The sequence below is a fragment of the Schistocerca serialis genome, chromosome 3 (assembly GCF_023864345.2).
Source record: "Schistocerca serialis cubense isolate TAMUIC-IGC-003099 chromosome 3, iqSchSeri2.2, whole genome shotgun sequence".
NCBI classification, from domain to species: domain Eukaryota; kingdom Metazoa; phylum Arthropoda; class Insecta; order Orthoptera; family Acrididae; genus Schistocerca; species Schistocerca serialis.
This window is the reverse complement of record NC_064640.1, coordinates 795,324,390-795,344,533: the sequence shown is the minus strand read 5'-3', so window position 1 is coordinate 795,344,533 and position 20,144 is coordinate 795,324,390. Positions and strand designations below refer to the sequence as shown.

The 20,144-nt window shown below is 37.3% G+C and overlaps 1 protein-coding gene across 1 annotated transcript in view; it reads left to right on the top strand.

The window, feature by feature from the left end:
- The window catches only part of LOC126470637 (Fanconi anemia group M protein), a 243,069-nt gene that overhangs the window by 82,892 nt on the left and 140,033 nt on the right, over nt 1-20,144 (top strand). Inside the window, exon 5 of the mRNA XM_050098618.1 lies at nt 972-1,144. Coding sequence (XP_049954575.1) covers nt 972-1,144 — 173 coding nt within the window. The remainder of the gene's footprint in view (nt 1-971; nt 1,145-20,144) is intronic.

Below are 20,144 nucleotides of genomic sequence, written 5' to 3'. Positions count from 1 at the left end.
TTTGAAAATCAGGACTTTCCAAATTGTGGTTATTTACTCAACGATGTTAATGTGATCTGACTCTCCACATTTTCGAATGCTTCCAGTATTTATAAGCTTCCTAACAGCTAAATATTTAATTGGTGGTGCAGTTTAAAATAATTGTTATTTTGAGATACTGCTCTGTTGTTAGCGCACAAAAAGTGAGCATTGTTAAGCTGAACTTCTGTGGGTACTGATTTATTTATGATACAAAATAAGTAGACACTATGACCGTGACTCTTGTGTACATTATTGTATCTTGTCCATCTAGTTACACAGCATACAGTTCTCATAGTTCTTTCACGCAACAACTGTGTTGGGATCGACATATTGAAAAATTCATACTTGTCCTTTTGGATCCTGTGACACTGTATCAGAATAAAAATTTGATGTAGAAGACAGAACAGGATTTTGAAGAGATGTATAAATATTCAAAGCATGTAATGAGAAGGGTGTCACTTAGAAGCACAGTGCTGAATAAATAAAAAGGTACAAACTAGGAGTCTAAATTAAAACAGTTATCTCAAATTCCAAAGCACTAGTGTTGAACTGTAGCCTATTAACAAGTGAAAGGTGGAAGCCAAAAACTGGAAACACCCGTAAGATGCAAGTGGTAAAATTGTAAAATTAAGAATAAAACAGAGAGAAAGGGGAAGAAAACAGTGGAGGAAAATAGGTGACAAGAGTTGGAAATTATTAAATAGCAATTTTTAATAGCTATGTTTGCTAGTTGATGGTTTTGTGGCTATTTACTTTTCGTATCCTCCTGATACTGCCAATGTGATTAGGAGAGAAGCATGTCATGTACTGACTGTGGCACATTTGCTTTAGAATAATGTTAAGTAGCTGAGTAGGCTGCTTTGCTTCTACTCGGAATTGATTCTGATATTGTTAGCTTTCTTTTTTCAAATCTATGCATTATTGCCATAGGTGTGTGTCTTATTTTTCAGGTCAAACAAAGCGAGAATCACGTGGAAAAGAATGGGAAGAAAAGAGAGTAATTTTTTGTACCCCACAGATTTTAATGAATGATGTATCAAACAATATATGTCAAGCTGGGGATTTCAAGTGTGTGGTTGTGGATGAAGCACACAAAGCAACAGGAAACCATGCATATGTTCAGGTAATGTCTCTTTTTGTCCTCTGAAAGGTTTGACCTACTTTTATGAGAAACACTTGATGTCTGCCGAATCACTAAAGGGGCACATATCGAACATTTGTGAATGCCTAAAAAAACTTTTTGAGTTTTTGTATGTGTGTGCAAAGCATTGTGAAAATATCTCAAATAATAAAGTTATTGTAGAGCTGTGAAATTGCTTCAATCATTTGTAATAACCCTGTATTTGAGGGCAGCGTGGAGGGTAAAAATCATAGAGGGAGACCAAGAGATAAATACACTAAGCAGAGTCAGAAGGATGTAGGGTGTAATAGTTACTTGAAGATGAAGATGCTTGCACAGGATAGAGTAGCATGGAGAGCTTCTCTCTCTCTCTCTCTCTCTCTCTCTCTCTCTCTCTCTGTGTGTGTGTGTGTGTGTGTGTGTGTGTGTGTGTGTGTGTGTGTGTTGTTTCACACTTCACGTCTTCAAATACAGAATGTCATTTGGGATATTATGTATCATTCACATAAGATGCCTACCATCCAAGCAATCTCATCACTCAATTTTGTTGCATTTCCTCCAGAATAAACCTCAGTTAGGCATCTGAAACAGGTCTTGTATGCAGTACTAATTTGCCATCTTTGAATTCATAGATTCAGCAATAAACAAGATCATCAGAATATTTCTCGTTTCAACCTGTATTTGGCCTGAGGCCGCATTTTTAGAATAAGTATGTTTTATCAGTGCCCATTCCTTACATACACTGATGAGCCAAAACATGACTGCTGTCTACTGTTAGAATGAATGACACCTGGTGTTGTTGTGGGCATGTAACCTAATAAGGAAAATATGTATATAAGCAGAGCAGAGATGAATAGGGTATCATTCTAGCATCGATATGCTCTGCAAATTGGGAAGACCACTGGAATAAGAAACTACAAAAAGGCCAGATTGTCATCATCCAACATCTGGGAACAAGCATCTTGAAAACAGTGAAGCTGTTTGCATGTTACTATCTTGAGCATCAATAAAAACTGGTGGAATTACAGTGAAACAATGAATGGGTGACAAGGTGTTGGACGTTCACATCATAACAGAACATGGGAGTCAGAGACTGTAAAACGTGATAGGTGGTGACATGTGGCAGATCTGACAGCAAAGTACTGTGCTGGTGCAGGGATGAGTGTTTTAGAGGACACCATTCAGCAGACATTGTTGAATATGGTGCCCTGCAGCAGATGACCCCTACATATTTCCATGTTGACTTAACAACATCATCAGTTATTGCAATGGGAGTAGGACATCAAGATTGGAGTGTGAATCAATGGGAACATGTTGCCTGGTGGGATGAATTGCATTTCTTGTTACATCTGGTTGGTGTTCCTGTCTGGATATGCTGTCATACAGGCAAAAGATTTGCTCAACCATACATTGTGCCATGAAAGCAGGTCGATGGGGGCATTATTATTCCATAGCAGACATTCACCTGGGTTTTCATGCAAGTTATGGTTGTAGCTGAAGGCACTGTGGGAGTTGTGGGCTACTTGGACATTATTGTGACCCACCTGCATCCCATTATGCTTGATGTCTACCCTAGTGGTAATGGATTCTTCCAGTAGGGTAGCGCCAATGTCACAAGGCCAAACTCATGCTTCAGTGATTTAAGAGGCATGATAGTGAACTTGTGTTTATGTCTTGGCCACCAAACTTTCATGATCTGAACCTGATGGGACATATCTGAGATTCTATTGAATGCCAGCTCCATTCTCTCGGACCACTGGTCTATAATTTATGTAAATAACATGTCCTGTGCATAGACAACAGTTGCTTCATAGTTCCAGGGGCTTGTCGAATCCATACCACACAGAATGGTTACTGTATTCTATTTACAAGGTGGACTAATACACTATTAAGCTGGTATTTGTAGTCACTTGGCTCATCAGTTTTGTTTATTTCTATGAAATGTGACACCGATTCCTTAACATATGCAGTGACAAACAAATGCCTGTGACAATTGGTTGGCAGTTTGAACAAATTCATAATAATGATTAAGCTTACAGATGCCGCTTAACGAAACTTGGCATTATTTCAGGGAAATTTACCAGACTTGGAAAATCTCTATCTTTTAGTTACAAGCAGTGTTGACTACACTTACACTGCTGACCCTCAGGAGTTGTATATAATAATGATAATAATAATAATAATAATAATAATAATAATAATAATATTTATTCAACATCGAATAATCAAATACAATCCCTAGAAATAATACAGTTTCAGGACATCATACAGATTTTTCTTCTGAATACGTCAGTTTATAAATTACAAACTAAAGATTTATTTGTATTAATAAATTTTACATTTTGATGGATTTTACATTTGGTAGTACACAATCACGATATTACAAATACTGTTTTTATCAACATTACATTGGTTGTAGGTTACTTAAAACTATGAGCTTGACATACTTACGAAGCACTTTTCATATGGATATAATACTCGTCTAGGGAATAAAAAGGGTTTTCAATTAGAATTCTTTTTAGCTGATCTTTTAATTCGTTAGTAGGAAGGCCTGTGAGACTTTTTGGTAGGGCATTGGCCAGCTTCAGCCCAGCATGAAGTGCATTTTTTTCATATAAAGCTGTTCTGTGGCTATTTACATGGTATCTGAACTTTTGCCTTGTATCATACTGGTGCAGGTCACAATTGAAATTTGGATTTATTGTTTTCACAAGCAATATAACTTTCAACAGATTCCGACATGATTCTCGAGGTTTGGCACCACAAATAATTCTGATAACTTTTTTCTGTAGTATTAATGATGTACTTAGGTTGCCTTGAGTTGTTGCACCCCATATTTCTACAGCATAATTTAAGTTTGATGAGAATAGGGCATGATAAGCAGTTTTTAGTTCACACATGTCCTTACAATATTTGCTATTCATATTTATAGCAAACACATTCTTCGACAGCTTACATGCTAAGGAATAAATATGCATGTCCCATTTGAGGCTGTCCTGGATTGTAATTCCCAAGAAATTTGTCCATTTTTCCTTTTTTACAATGTCATTTCCTATGGATAATTTCATGTCAAATTCTATTTGTTTCCTTGTGTTAAATTCCATCATTGCAGTCTTTGAAGCACTTACATTTAGGTGGCTTTCATTAAAATACTTGACTATTTCATTAGTTACACTGTTGCACTATACCTCCAGACTCTCATAGTCTTTGTGTTTACACACTATTGATGTGTCATCTGCATACAATATTTTTGTACAGTTGGGAGAACAATACTGTATATCATTGACATAAATCAAGAAAAGAAGAGGTCCCAAGACAGAACCTTGAGGCACTCCATATTTGATATCAGTAATTTTAGATTTGTAAGACCCACTGTTTGTTTTAAGCAAGACAAATTGTTTTCTATTGCTCATATACGATTTTATTAGCTCATAGCCAGTTCCTCTGATACCCAGGTTCCACAGCTTGTCAAGTAATATGGCGATGTTAACACAATCAAAAGCTTTTTCTAGATCAAGGAACACTCCAGTTACATACTCCTTGTTCTCTATGGCCATTATTATTTTGTCTATTAATTGTGCTGCTGCTACTGATGTTGACTTGTTTTTCATGAAGCCATTCTGATTTTCAAATATTGAATTGTGTTGACTCAGGAATGTCATTAGTCTAGTATAAATAACTTTCTCAACTACCTTAGAAAATGCAGGTAAGATTGAGATGGGGCGGTAGTTTTCAATTTTAGATTTATCACCTTTCTTGTGAATCGGGGTTACTTGTGCTGTCTTTAGACTATCTGGGAAACAACCTGATGCAATTACATCATTTACTGCTGTGGCCATGGCATCAGATATGTTGTCTATGCATCTTTTCAGTGTACTGATAGACAATCCATCATAGCCTGCTGATTTTGTATTTTTTAATGACATTACTATGTTTTTGACTTCCTTGTTATTGGTTGGGGCCAAGTATGTGGTTTGTTTGATTGGAATGCCCCTATATCTATGCTGAAGATTCTTAAAATGGTCATTGACAGATTTTCCAACAGAAGAAAAGTACTCATTAAAAACATTTGCAATCTGACATTGATATTTCATGATATGCCCTTTATGGTTTATAGTAAAATCACTTGTTGATCTGTCCTTACAATCCCTAAAGCTATTTATTACTTTCCAAACAGCTAAACATGTGTTAGTAGAGTTTCTTAACATTGTGGCTACATATTTACTTTTAGTTTCTTGCAGAAGATCTTTATAGTAATCCTGATAGTTCTTAAATTCTACCTTTAGTCTATTATTATTGTTATTATTTATCACTGCATATTGGAAAAGTCTAAGTTTATCTCTTGCTGTTTTTACTTCTTGATTTATCCAGTTATTTTTTTGTATCTTTTTGCAGTCATTTACTGTAAAGGTCATTTCTGGACATGAGACACTGAAGCAATAATAAAAATCTGATGAAAACTCACTGAAAGTAATGCTGTTTTTTTTTCACCCCATTGTAGGCTTTTTAGCAAACTGTTGAAATCTTTAACATTGTCATCATTGGTCATTCTTTTTGTCACATATTGTTTCTCTTTTCTATTGACATGAAGATTTTCAGCTTCTATCAATACCTGCACTGCATACCACATTAAAGAAGATATCCAGAAAACACCGTTAATGGAACATTCATTTCATCTGTTCAAGAATATGACAAAATCTGCAGTACAGTTGCCTTTTTATGTTAACAGGAACAGTATGTAACTTCTTAGACTAAATAGCGAGACACTTTGTGATAAAGACTCATTTTCTGGTGACTGAAATATTTTGTGAGACTATTTAAGTGAGCTGTCAGTTTATTGAATGATCCACATGCAAAAACTTTCTGTGGCATTATATAAGTAAAAAACAGTGCTATAATTTTGATTTTCATCATTATATCTGAAAAATTTTATTCACTGTGTTACTGAGGCAGGTGGTACAGTGATTAAGGCACTGTACTTGCATATTCTGAGGCATCAAGGGATCACCAGTTTAGTATTGGAGGGCAGCGTGGAGGGTAAAAATCGTAGAGGGAGACCAAGAGATGAATACACTAAGCAGATTCAGAAGGATGTAGGTTGCAGTAGGTACTGGGAGATGAAAAAGCTTGCACAGGATAGAGTAGCATGGAGAGCTGCATCAAACCAGTCTCAGGACTGAAGACCACAACAACAACAACAACTTGCATATGGGAGGTGTATAATTGAGGATCAGATCCTCATCCACTTATGGATTTTTTGTGATTTCCCTAAATGGATTAAGGCAAATGCTGTGGTGTTTCTTGTGAAAAGGCCAGAGCTAATTTCATTTGTTATCCATGTGTGGTCCAATATTGTGTTCCATATCTTATGCCATATTCATTGAACATATGTTTACCCTTAATCTTCCTTCCATAATTCACTATACATAATGCAAAACAAATTAGTGCATCAAATTATACATTGATGCCATGCACAGAAATTGAAACAAAAACATACAATCGTTGAGTATAATTAAGAAACTTCAAGAAATAGTAAATTATGTTTCAGAAGTCAGTTATCAATTTATTTTGAATAAATCATCAATAAATGCAGCACTGTTGGTAGTGACTTTGTTACCATATGTGAATTGCTTTCTGCAGAAAGGCAACTAATCCAAAATTTATGTTTCCTTTTTTTCATGATTATGGTTCTGAGTGGATCAGTGCATTTTTCACCATGAAAAGGAAACCTTTTTGCTCGTTAACATGGGTCTGGAAATGCCGTCAATTTTCCATGTACTGCAGATAGGGAACTAGTCCAGGACATGTTGGTGGAAGAAGGAAAGGTACTATACAGTGACTGACATTTTTGAAGCCATGAAACATTCCTCAAAAAATGATAACATGTTTTCCATTTCTCAAATAAAAATGTATTCTTTTATCGACTACTGTTCTTGGTGGCCTACCTTTTATAAAAGAACCTGGCTGAGCGATTATTCATATTGTAAAGTCATTCCTAGATGTCAGAAATGGATTCTCATTATTTTGAAATACCATGAGAAGACCTTTTCAGCTGAAAATCCACGTAGAGTTATGTGTGACATGAATATTGCTGGGTTGACAATGGACAATTTTAGGCTGAGAAAAAGCTGAACAAACTTTGAAACTTCCTTCAAAGAAAGCCAACAGATCCGTACTGCCTATAAATAAGAAAATGGATGATATCAAGAAACCTTTGGTTTATATCCCTCAAGACAAGATGCAGTTTTGGAATTCAGTCACATTGTGGCCAGAAACAATAGCATCTCATGATGTAGATGAGAATAAATGAGTAATACAACCATACAAAATTCAAGTATTATTCAGAAATATGCAACAAACAATGTTTTAAAACAAGTAACTTAACTCGAAAATTACCTGAAAATCCAGTGTACTGCAGAAGAGAACCTGTCCTACACAAACAAAGTCGTTCCCCTCTTTCTCCATACATCATACTTGACTTCTACCTTTGTATAATAAACAAGTATACCTACATCAAGAAACCAGAAATTCATGTCAGGAGAGAAATTGCACTAAATTGATTTTACACGATTTTTTTTTCTCTCTTCTGTAGAAGTAGGAAATGTGGACATACTGCCTTTCTACAGTAAGTGGTTCATATATTCTATTACACAGACAGCTTCTCAGATCCTAATTTTGTAATAATGCTTGCCACATCTATAAACTTTATACAGTTAAGTCTTAAATGATGCTAAATAGTGACCTCCAAGCCATTATTGTCTTTTTGATGTCTTTGCACAGAGTGTATACACCGTGGTACAATGAGGAAATGTGGAGAAAATGTGGGAATTCTTTCATCGAGGAGAAATCCGGGAAAAACCTGGAAATTTTTTAGAATTCTGGGAATTTTTCTTTACTTTGGTTTTTAGTTAAATTTTTGTAAGCTTGAGTGGTAAGAACTGATATTCTAACAAAAAAGTTTTACTTTGCCCCGCTACTGTGGTATAGTACTATTGCAATAAAACAAATGAGAGGATAACACTAGAATAAAACTTCAGTTGTAGAGAAAATGCGCCATTTACAACAACAAAATGCAGTGTACACACAAACATCTGCCGACAGCAATATGCAGTACTTCGTAAGAACAAACTGCTTTCAATGTGTCTTTCTGGCGAGAATTGTTTCAGTGAACATGATGACACAACTGTGTACATTTCTAACAGGTCATAGGAAAATATTGTAAATGGTGGTTTGAGAAACGTTACTTTCAAAGTAAATTTCTTTTACTCAAGATGAATTATGTTACATGTGGGAGTGTGTGATGAATTTCTTGAATCATGGAACATTAGACTCTCATTCAAAACTTAACACTGATGTATTGTATTGTATATTTATTGGTCCTGTGAATCATACACTGTACAGGGGTACATAATGATACAGGACAAGTCAAATAATTTGCAGTAAAGTTTAACAGAAAAAAGCTGTTGTATGGTTTTCAGTATATAGCAATATAACTCTAACATATGGGAATAACATTTCACAAGTAAATTTTACACGCACACATTTCATACTTTTGGCCTTGATTATACAGACACACACATATATGCAATAGACCACATACAATACACAGATAAATCTAATGTACACTTTTCTTATTTTGGCCTTAATTGTACAAACTATTTACATTTTTCACATATTTACATTGTAGATATAAATTCATCAGCACTATAGTAACAATTCTGTAGCAAGTAGTCACTCACTGCAGTTTTGAATTTATGCATGCCAGTTATTGCCTTAATTTCTTTAGGTAGTTTGTTATACAGTTCTTTTTCCTGCTTCCAAGGGTCCTTTTTGTTTTAGTGTTGTATGTGAAAACTGCATATGTAAATCTTGATTATTTCTTGTGTTGTATGAATGGATATTTTGGTTTTTTGGAGCAATCTTGTTATTTTCATCAACGATTTTCCTTATAAACATTATTGTTTCTAGGATATATAGGCATGGTAATGGAAGGATATGAAGCTTTTTAAATGAGGGTTTGCATGAAGATCGAGGTGCTAAGCCTTCTATGGCTCTTATAATTCTTTTTTGTGCAATAAAACAGCTTTTGCTGGGTGGTGAATTTCCCCGGCAAATTAAACCATATCTTAGTAATGATTCTGCTTGGGCATAGTACACATTTTTTGTGGCTTGCATAGATGTGCATCCAGCAAGAATTTTTATACTATAACAAATGGTATTTAATTTACTACATAGGTGTTGTGTGTGTTTCTGCCATCTTAGGTCATCTTGGATCCAAACTCCCAAAAATTTGGTGCTATTTACAATTTCAAGTCTTTTGCCTAACAGTTGTATGGTTGCAGTTAAAGGCTGTTTATTCTGCACTGTGTGTAGATGCATAGTGTTTGTTTTATGTGTGTTTGTTATTAAGTTGTTCATTGCGAACCATTTTGATACATGTGTAGTGCTCTTTTTTATTTCATTTTGGAGCTCTTCTTGGGCACACCGTATTTAACACACTGTTTTTCTGATTGATAGGAGGTTAATTTTTTTCCTTCTTTGTACAAGACTTCAACTATTTGGTGTCTGTTTTGTAGATATGACTTTACCCATTCATAGGCTTGGCCTCAGACACCAAGATTTTCTAGCTTTCTAAGCAAAAGACCATGGTTAATGATGTCAAATGCTTTTGAAAGATCTAGGAATATTGCTGCTATGTGTTCTTTTTTATCTTTAGAATGCATTTAAAGCTTCATTTAAGAAATCGATAATAGCTGTCTCAGTGGATTTACATTTTCGGAAACCATGCTGTGTAGAGATAAAAGTTTATTTTTTTCAATGAAATCTATGAGTCTTTTATAAAAGATTTTTTTCAATTATTTTAGAAAAAACAGATAGTAGAGAGACTGGCCTATAGTTTGTTATATCTGTTTTTTCACCCTTTTTGAACTATGGCTTCACTTTAGCTATTTTTAGCCTTTCTGGGAAGATTCCTTGAGAAAGTGAACTATTGCATATGTCTACCATGGGCTTAACTACTAAGGGTGCACATTTTTTAATGATATGGTCTGGTATGTTGTCAGTACCAGAGGAAAATTTTGATTTTAGCTCCCCTATTGTTTTTAGCATTTCCTGTTCATCTGTTGGGTGTAGGAAGAGAGATTTGTTACTAAGGATAGTTTTAATCTGATTTGCAGTGACAGCATTTTGAAAGTTTTGCTTCACCAGAATCTCAGCTGCCTCAAAGAAATATGAGTTAAAATTATTTGCTATCTGCTGGGGATCAGATATTACAGAAGTGTTTTCATTCAGTTTGATATTATGGTATTCTCTCCGTTTTACTCCTGTTTCATGCCTTACAATCTCCCATATGGCTTTCATTTTATTTTGTGCATTTGCTATGAAGGAACTATTTGCCCTTTTTTTTTTTTTTTTTTTTTTTTTTTTTATGACTTTAGTTAAAATCTTTTTGTAATTCTTAAAATAGGAATCAAATTCTGAGGATGTGGTGTGCTGTCTAGATATTTCATGAAGTAGTCTCTTTTTCTTCACAGATATTTGTATCCCTGTTGTGACGCATTTTATTTTCAGATCCTTTTTTGTGACTGTCTTTTTATGGAGTGGAAAGCAAAGTTCAAAATAATAGGTAAAACTATTAAGGAATTTATCGAACTTATCATTTGTACTTTCACATTCATAGATGTCTTCCCAAGTTTCTTTATGCAGATAGTTAAGGAAATGTTGTATATTCTGGTCATTATATTTCCTAGATGTAGTAGTTAGACATTCAGTTGAACTAAGCGGTTTTCCTAATCTTATACTAATTTCTTGGGCTGTGTGGTCCCCAAAGCCTGTATTGTGGGTTTGTGTTGTATGTTTCAAGGGCACATTTGTAAATATTTGATCAAGGATTGTGGCTGAGGTTTTTGTGATGTGTGTTGGCGTTTCTATAGTAGCCTTTAAATTGAAAGTTGCTAAGAGGTTCAGTAAAGCAGTTTTTTGATTAGACTCACTTGCAAAGTCAATGTTGAAATCCCCACATATAATTAGTTTTCTATTTTTTTTGTGTAGTCTTGTGTAAGATATTTTCAAGATTCTTTAACATAATGTTAATATTGCCAGTTGGCACCACGTATAGACAAATTATAGCAATTTTTTCGTCTGTGATTTCAATTCCATTTACCTCAATATCTTTCTCTATGGATAATTTTTCTACATACGGAATACATTTAAAATTTATGCTATTTTTAACATAAATGCAACTACCACCATGTTTATACAATTTACGACAAAAATAACTACCCAATACAAAATTTGGAATGCGTAGTATATGAAGTTTCTCTTTGTCAAGCCAATGTTCAGCAAAAAATAATACAGAGGTGTTTTTCATGTCACTTTCCAACAAAATTTGAAATTCGTTTACTTTGTTGGATAGGGATTGTACATTTTGATGAAATACTGTCAGGTTTGGAGTTAAACACGAGTTCTGAAACTTACTATCCTTAGTACTTATATTTATATTGAAATTTCTGCCTGGACGATATTTTTTTATTTTCACTTTTGAATTTTCACCCCCTCCACACGGTATCAGTTTCCCTTGTTCTTGATGATTTTACAGATGTCTGTAACCATTTTACTGAAATTCATTGAGCCTAGTCTGTTTAAATGCACGCCATCCTTTCCTAAGCATTTGTCACTCAAAAATTTGTTGGTGTCAACGAATATTGTCCCAAGTTCGTCGCACTGTTCCCTGATAGCACTGTTTATGTTGCTCATATAAGAACTGCTTACTGACCTTCTGTGCAGAATTCCACTTATAACCAGCCTTGAGTTTGTGTACAATGCTTTGGCTGAAAGAATGATGTTTTTCGTCTCACTTACAATTTCTACCTGACTGCTGCATTGTATTGAATTCGTCCCAGAATGAATAAAAACACCTTCGTAATTGGTCTTTGGATCGTTTGCATTTTTAGTTGTAGACTGTTTTGCACTTAAGAGATTTTTAAAATGTTTGTTGAGCTGATGAGGTCGGATACCAGGGCGAACATCTATCTCACAGTTTGCTGAAACTACATTTTTTAATATAGAATCGCCAATAACAAAGAACTCCTTTTCGTTATTCTGCTTTTGTGAGGCAATTTCACGTTTCACCCTTTTATTATATGTCACTTTTTTCCAGCTGTATTTACTTACAGATTTTCCACAGTTTAAAAACCCTGCGTCTTTTTCAATTGTATTTTGCCCATGATAATTTTCACTGTTCCTTTCCACACTAGGCACAAGATTCGTTGATTGCACATTAGAATTTTCACAGTTTTTTTCCGTGTTTAGTACTGGATTCCCACAAATACAGGGTGCCAAATCACTTTGTAACTTCGCATTTACTTCCTTAAGAGAGACAATTTCACTTCTAAGCCATTTAATATCACTTTGCAGCAGTCTGATTATTTCGTCCTTTGATTTGATCATATTTTTTAGGTAGATGGTTTCACTTTGTAAACATACTGTGCACGTCCACGGAGAATCGTTGTTTATGAGTTTTAGACTTACTTTCGTGCAGCCAGAAATTGCACTTTACGCATAAGATACCTTTCATTACACGCTTGTTGCACTGTTTACACAAAGAACTGATAGTTTTTTTCCTTTTTGTGGCAGAGCGATGTGTCGTTACACTGTGTACCGGGCGCCATCTTTTCTAAGAGAGCCACTTAGAAAAATTTCAGGCCCTCAAGATGAGCCATTTGTGCCATTATTTAAAATTTTACTGGCACATTTTTGTTTGATGTATCTTAAAGAGTAACACCCACCAAAATGAGAAGTGAGTTGTTGAGCAGTTTCACTCGTAATTTGCTTTTCTTTGGAAAAGTGCTTGACAGACCAAATGTTCAGCCAGGTAATTCATGAAATGTGCGATGCACGGTGAAAAGTGATAATCTTGCTTTCAGAAATAGTCAGCTGCTACAACTTAAGCTGTGCTCGTAGGATCCTGTGTAACCATACCCCCTGAAAAAATATCAAAAGCTTTTGATGAACAATATTATATGTGGAAGCTTAGCTTTTCTTGTAACTATACTGTATGTATATTCATTTAAACCATTAACTTTTACTATTTGTGTGTTCGTGCTTCTTAACAGTGATGTTGGCTGACAACATCATGTGTCCTATGCTCTGAATGTCTGCTGTCTTTGGCTTGTTAGGTCATGTGACATGAGCTATGATTGGCTGACAAAAATGCATCACAATCTCAGTTTCAGTGCTTTGGAAGCTACTGTGCTGTATTGGGTGGAACTCATGTTTATATTTTCATAATACAAAAATATGCAGTGTAAATGTTGCTGCACATCAGTGACCTTTCCAAAACACATAGTTTTTTGCTTGTTTTCATTTCCTAAAGTGCCAGGAAGTTCTATGGTGGTGTATAAAACATTCACCATTAAAAGGATTAATAAGGTTTACAGCTGTGAGGGAAAGTATGCTGTCACTTAACACATAACACATAAAAAATATACTTTCAGCTGGGGTAAAGTCCATTTTCACCTGAGAAAAAGTGTATTTATAACTGGGAAATCCAGGAAAAACCTGGGATGCCTCATATGTGTATTGGTACCTGGCACCTCGAAACTCTTCTGTGGCAATGGTCAGGTGTCAGACAGATCCTGCACACCTAAGTGGTGAGAGAATGTGTGTGCAGTCTTAGCTTGAAAGGACTCTTTGAGGCATGTTAACACAATGGACAGTGCATACAAGCCGCATTGTCACATTCATGATTGGAGTCACAGTGTGCTCTATTGAACTGCACTGGGAGGGTACATTTATTTTTACCTCCTTTACACTATAGACTGTACATAGAGATTTCCTGTGCTCAAAAGAGAATGGAGAAGAAGTTTCCAACAAAAAGAAACACATGCTATGCACGTCTTGACAGTGGTGGACAGCTTTTTTAAGCAGTATACGTAACTTGACCTGTTGTTGAAAACAAATTGAAGGATGACTCATTAGATTTGTGTAGTCTCTTGCAGCTGTCATTGGTCAAACTTGTTAACATCATGGTTATTTATTACTGAGTATCTAAGATTAGATAACTGCCACAGGGTCATATATGGCAGTCTGTACAGCCTTCTATTGGACTATGATTTCAGCAAGAGGTTCATTAAATTGTTAATTGAATGAACTCCCCCCCAACCCCCCCACCCCACTCCTGCCAATGCCACTTGTGACTTGTGTTGGATTTTCTCTCTTGTTCCTCGGTATTTAGTGACATAAGAATTGGTTTCTGCCAGTGTTATTTTTCCCCCTGAATTGTGGTTGTCATTGTCTCTGTAAATTTTTGCATTCAATAAACTCATCACATGGGTAGTCTTCAGTAGACCTATTCCAACAGATTGCACTCCAACAGTACACCCTCATCAAAACTTGGAGAGGTCTCCCATTTGGTCTCACACATGTGGTAATCATCTCGGTTTTTTCTTATCTCTTGGAATCTTGCCAGGAACTTCCTTATTGCACCTACCCTCCATTTGCACAGTTATCTGTTCTGTGCAGATATGCTTTATTTCCACTTTGGTTTTAATCATGTCTTACTTTTCAGTCTGTTACCTGTTCCAATTGTCCATTTTCCTGTCTCTACTAGTAAATCCCAACATATCTCTCCAATGATTACATAGCGACCCTTTGTTTATGATTGGTTTCCATAAAAAAGGGCATGTCTCACAACCACTAGTCAGAATTGGAAATACATGCTGATTGTAAACTTCCAATTTCATACACAATGGCAATTTAGTTTTGAAACTATATTTAGTTTACCAGAAACACTCCATATTACTTTTACTTGTTTATTTATTTCCTTTTCTGTTCACTCTGTTGTCTTCAAGAACTCTAATTACAAAGCTCATCAAATGATTGTATGACTTCATTGTTGACTTGTACTGTTCCCCTTTCAGAGTACTCTGAGGTGACAAAAGTCATGGAATAGCAATACGCACATATAAATATGAAGGTAGTATAACATACAAAAGGTACAAGGGTGAGTCAAATGAAAACCTTAAATATTTTTTAAATATTATTTATTGTGCAGAAGTGGTACAAAGCTATATCACTTTTCAACACAATCTCTCCCACGCTCAATGCAAGTCCTCCAGTGCTTACAAAGTGCACAAATTCCTTTAGAAAAAAATTCTTTTGGTAGGCCGCACAACCACTCATGCACCGCGTGGCATACCTCTTCATCAGAACAGAATTTCTTTCCTCCCATTGCGCCTTTGAGTGGTCCAAACATATGGAAATCACTTGAGGCAAGGTCTGGTGAATATGGTGGATGAGGAAGACACACAAAATGCAGGCCTGCGATTGTTGCAACTGTTGTACGGGCAGTGTGGGGCCTTGCATTGTCATGTTGCAGAAGGACACCTGCTGACAGCAGTCCACTTCACTTTGATTTGATTGCAGGCCGCAAATGATTTTTTAGGAGATCTGTGTATGATGCGATCTGTGTATGATGCACTGGTGACAGTAGTCCCTCTAGGCATGTAATACTCCAAAATGATGCCTTTTTCGTCTCAAAAGAGAGTCAGCATAACCTTCTCTGCTGATAGTTCTGTTCGAAACTTCTTTCGTTTTGGTGATGAGGAATGGCGCTATTCCTTACTCGCTCTCTTCATTTCTGGTTGGTAGAAGTGAACCCAGGTTTCGTCCCCGGTAACGATTCTTTCAAGGAAGCCGTCATCTTCTCGTTCAAAGCGCCGAAGAAGTTCTTCACAAGCATCAACACATCGTTCTCTCATTTCAGGGTCAGCTGCCTTGGCACCCATCTTGCAGACACTTTGTGAAACTGGAGCACATCATGCACAATGTGGTGTGCTGACTCATGACTAATCTGTAAACATGCTGCAATGTCATTCAGTGTCACTCAGCGGTTTTCCTTCACTATGGCTTCAACTGTTGCAATGTTCTGTGGAGTCACAACTCATTGTGCCTGACCTGGGCGAGGAGCATCTTCCACTGAAGTCACACCATTTGCTAACTTCCTACTCCATTCGTAGACTTGCTGCTGTGAGAAACATGCATACCATACTGAACCTTCATTCATTGATGGATTTCAATAGGTTTCACACCTTCACTACGCAAAAACCGAATAACAAAATGCTGTTCTTCCCTGGTGCAAGTCGCAAGTAGGGCGGCCATCTTTATACTGATACTGCGATGGTATGTGTGCATCTGCACTATGCTGCCACCTACAGGCCATTCTGCATGCTGTTTGTAGCACGCATACCAACTTACAAGATAATGGCGCGAAATTTCGATTTGTTATTACAAATTTAAAGTTTTCATTTGACTCACCTTCGTATAAAAGGGCAGTGCATTGGCGGAGCTGTCATTTGTACTCAGGTGATTCATGTGAAAAGGTTTCGGATGTAACTTCGAACATGGAATGGTAGTTGGAGCTAGACACTTTGGAGATTCTATTTCAGAAATCATTAGAGAATTCAGTAGTCTGAGATCCACAGTGTCAAGGGTGTGCTGAGAATACCAAATCTCAGGTGCTACCTCTTGCCACAAACAACACAGTGGCTGATGACTTTCACTTAATGTCTGAGAACCACAGCATTTGTGCAGAGTTGTCAGTGCTAACAGACAAGCAACACTGCATGAAATAATCACCGAAATCAATGTGGGACATACGACGAATGTATCTATTAGGACAGTGCAGCAAAATCTGGTGTTAATGGTCTGTGGCAGCAGGCAACCAGTGCTAGTGCCTTTGCTAACGACACAACATTGTCTGCAGTGCCTCTCCTGGGCTTGTGACCATATCAGTTGGACTCCAGATGACTGGAAAACTGTGGGCTGGTCAGATGAGTCTCGATTTCAGTTGGTAAAAGCTGATGGTAGGTTTCAAGTGTGGCGCAGACCCCGTGAAGCCATGGACCCAGGTTGTCAAAAAGGCACTGTGCAAGCTGCTGGTGGCTTCATAATGGTGTGGGCTGTATTTGCGTGGAATGAACTGAATTGTCTGGTCCAATTGAAGTGATAAGCCACTGGAAATGGTTATGTTCAGCTATTTGGAGGCCATCTGCAGCCATTCATGGACTTCATGTTGCCAAACAATGATGGAATTTTTATGGATGACAATGCGCCTGGTGACTGGGCCACAATTGTTCGCGACTGGTTTGAGGAACATGCTGGATGATTAGAGCGAATGATCTGGTCCCCCAGATCACCCAACATGAATCCCATTGTACATTTAAAGGACATAATCAAGAGATCAGTTTGTGCACAAAATTCTGCATTGGCAACACTTTCACAATTATTGACAGCTATAGAGGCAGCATAGCCCAATATTTCTTCAGGGTACTTCCAACGACATGTTGAGTCTGTGCCACATTGAGTTGCTGCACTACACCACGCAGGAGGAGCTCCAATACAACATTAGAAGGTATCCTATGACTTTTGTTAACTCAGTGTATTAATGTGTTGAGTGTATTCTATTACAGGGTTAGAATAATTTATTTTCAGACCTACTTTCAAACTTACACTATTAAGTTCTTCCATAGCTCATGTGTACTACAGGCAGACAGTACAGTTCCTTCCGTTATTCCTTCTTCATTTTTCCAACTTATGGATCTGAAAACCTCCTGTAGTATTTTGGTGGTACCGAATCCCATGGACTTATTACACTTTCAGTTGAGTTTCCTTTATGCTGAAATGTGATGGAAGCTGGAGCATTAACATGTATATTCTTCGGTACGCTAACATTTGTCAGCTGTTAATACAGATTTTGTTAAAACTTAGAAGCTTTCACAAAATTCTGAATCCCATATAGAGTGGCAATTCGTACTCGTTTCTCCATTCAGCAATTTCATTCACATCACGCAAGTGTTCCATTGTGCTGTATTCATTTCTAAAGCCAATTGTTTCTATATTCAGTTGGTGGCAATTTTAGTGTTTTATCTTATTCATTACAGAAAAGAAGCTCATGTATGTATATTTTTATCTTTCCCACCTAATTTCGTGTGCAGTAGATTAGTTACAGTATTATTAAAATTTTGGATAGTTTCCTTCCTCCACAATCATTCTGTAATTATTTCTTCATCATCTGTAATAGCCTCTACTGAATCTGAGAACTACACCTTCCCTTTCTTTGTATCTCAAATAGATCTATACACATCATCTGTCATCAATTGTGGATTGTTATTAATGTCATTATTAACTTTTAAATAATGTATGGAAAGTTTTGTATCTGCACAGGCATGACAGTACTGTGAAACCCTCCTGTCAGCACAATTGTCACTATTGTAGCGAATGTCGGGTGCACAACATGGAAGCTGGGGAGTTAGATTCCATAAGAGGAAAAACTCGATGTATGTGTTAAACTACGGAGTAGCAGAGAGTCTTAACATCACATAGAGCCTAGCATGGAGAAAGCACAGAATGCAACCTATATCTATGACCAAAAGACACTAAGTGATCAAAAGTATCGGGACACCCCCAAAAACATACATTTTTTTATATTAGGTGCATTGTGCTGCCCACCTACTGCCAGGTACTCCATGTCAGCAACCCTAGTAGTCATTAGACATCTTGAGAGAGCAGAATGGGGTGTGTGGTCAGGTGACTGGGTGTCACTTGTGTCATACATCTGTATGCAAGATTTCCGCATTCCTAAACATCCCTAGTTCCACTGTTTCTGATGTGATAGTGAAGTGTAAACGTGAAGGGACACGTACAGCACAAAAGCGTGCAGGCGGACCTCATCTGTTGACTGACAGAGACTGCCGACAGTTGAAGAGGGTCATAATGTGTAATAGGCAGACATCTATCCAGACCATCACACAGGAATTCCAAACTGCATCAGGATCCATTGCAAGTACTATGGCAGTTAGGCGGGGAGGGGGGGGGGGGGGGGGTGAGAAAACTTGGATTTCATGGCCAAGCGGCTGCTCATAAGCCATACATCACGCCAGGATATGCCAAACGGTGCCTCGCTTGTTGTAAGGAACATAAACATTGGGTGATTGAACAGTGGAAAAACATTGTGTGGAGTGACGAATCACAGTACATAATGTGGTGATCTGATGGTAGGATGTGAGTATGGCGAATGGCCAGTGAATATGGCGAATGGCCAGTGAACATCATCTGCCAAATTGTGTAGTGCCAACAGTAAAATTCGGAGGCGGTGATGTTATGGTGTGGTTGTGTTTTTCATGGAGGGGGCTTACACCCCCTTGTTGTTTTGCATTGCACTATCACAGCACAGCCCTACATTGATGTTTAAGCACCTTCTTGTTTCCCACTGTTGGAGAGCAATTCTTTCAACACGATCGAGCACCTGTTCATAATGCACGGCCTGTGGCAGAGTGGTTACACAACAGTAACATCCCTGTAATGGACTGGCCTGCAGAGAGTCCTGACCTGAATCCTATAGAACAGCTTTGGGATGTTTTGGAACACCGACTTCATGGCAAACCTCACTGACCAACATCGATACTTCTCCTCAGTGCAGCACTACATGAAGAATGGGCTTCCATTCCCCAAGAAAACTTCCAGCACCTGACTAAACATATGCCTGTGAGAGTGGAGGCTGTCGTCAAGGCTAAGGCTGGGCCAAGACGATATTGAATTCCAGCATTACTGATGGAGGGCACCACAAACTTGTAAGTCATTTTCAGCCAGGTGTCTGGATACTTTTGATCACATAGTGTAGGTAGCATGCAGAACCAAGAACGCGGTGTGATATGAAAGCTATGTCTGTGTTAGTACATCTCTGCATAAGAACTGACTGCACAGATCTAGAGCTGCAAGCAAGTAAACACCTGAAGCAAGTGCTCTGCCCATACAACACTCTGTGCATGCTGTCCTTGTTATCTTTTCACATTACTTTGCCGTGAGACCCATGCCAGCTCATTTGTGTCCATACGTACGTCCCCTGATGCGGATCTAAAGAAATCTTTGTAAAGATAACAACTCACTAGATAGTAGAGGTGGTGTATTACAGAAACAAGACTGAAAACTTCCCTAGCTTTTGGAC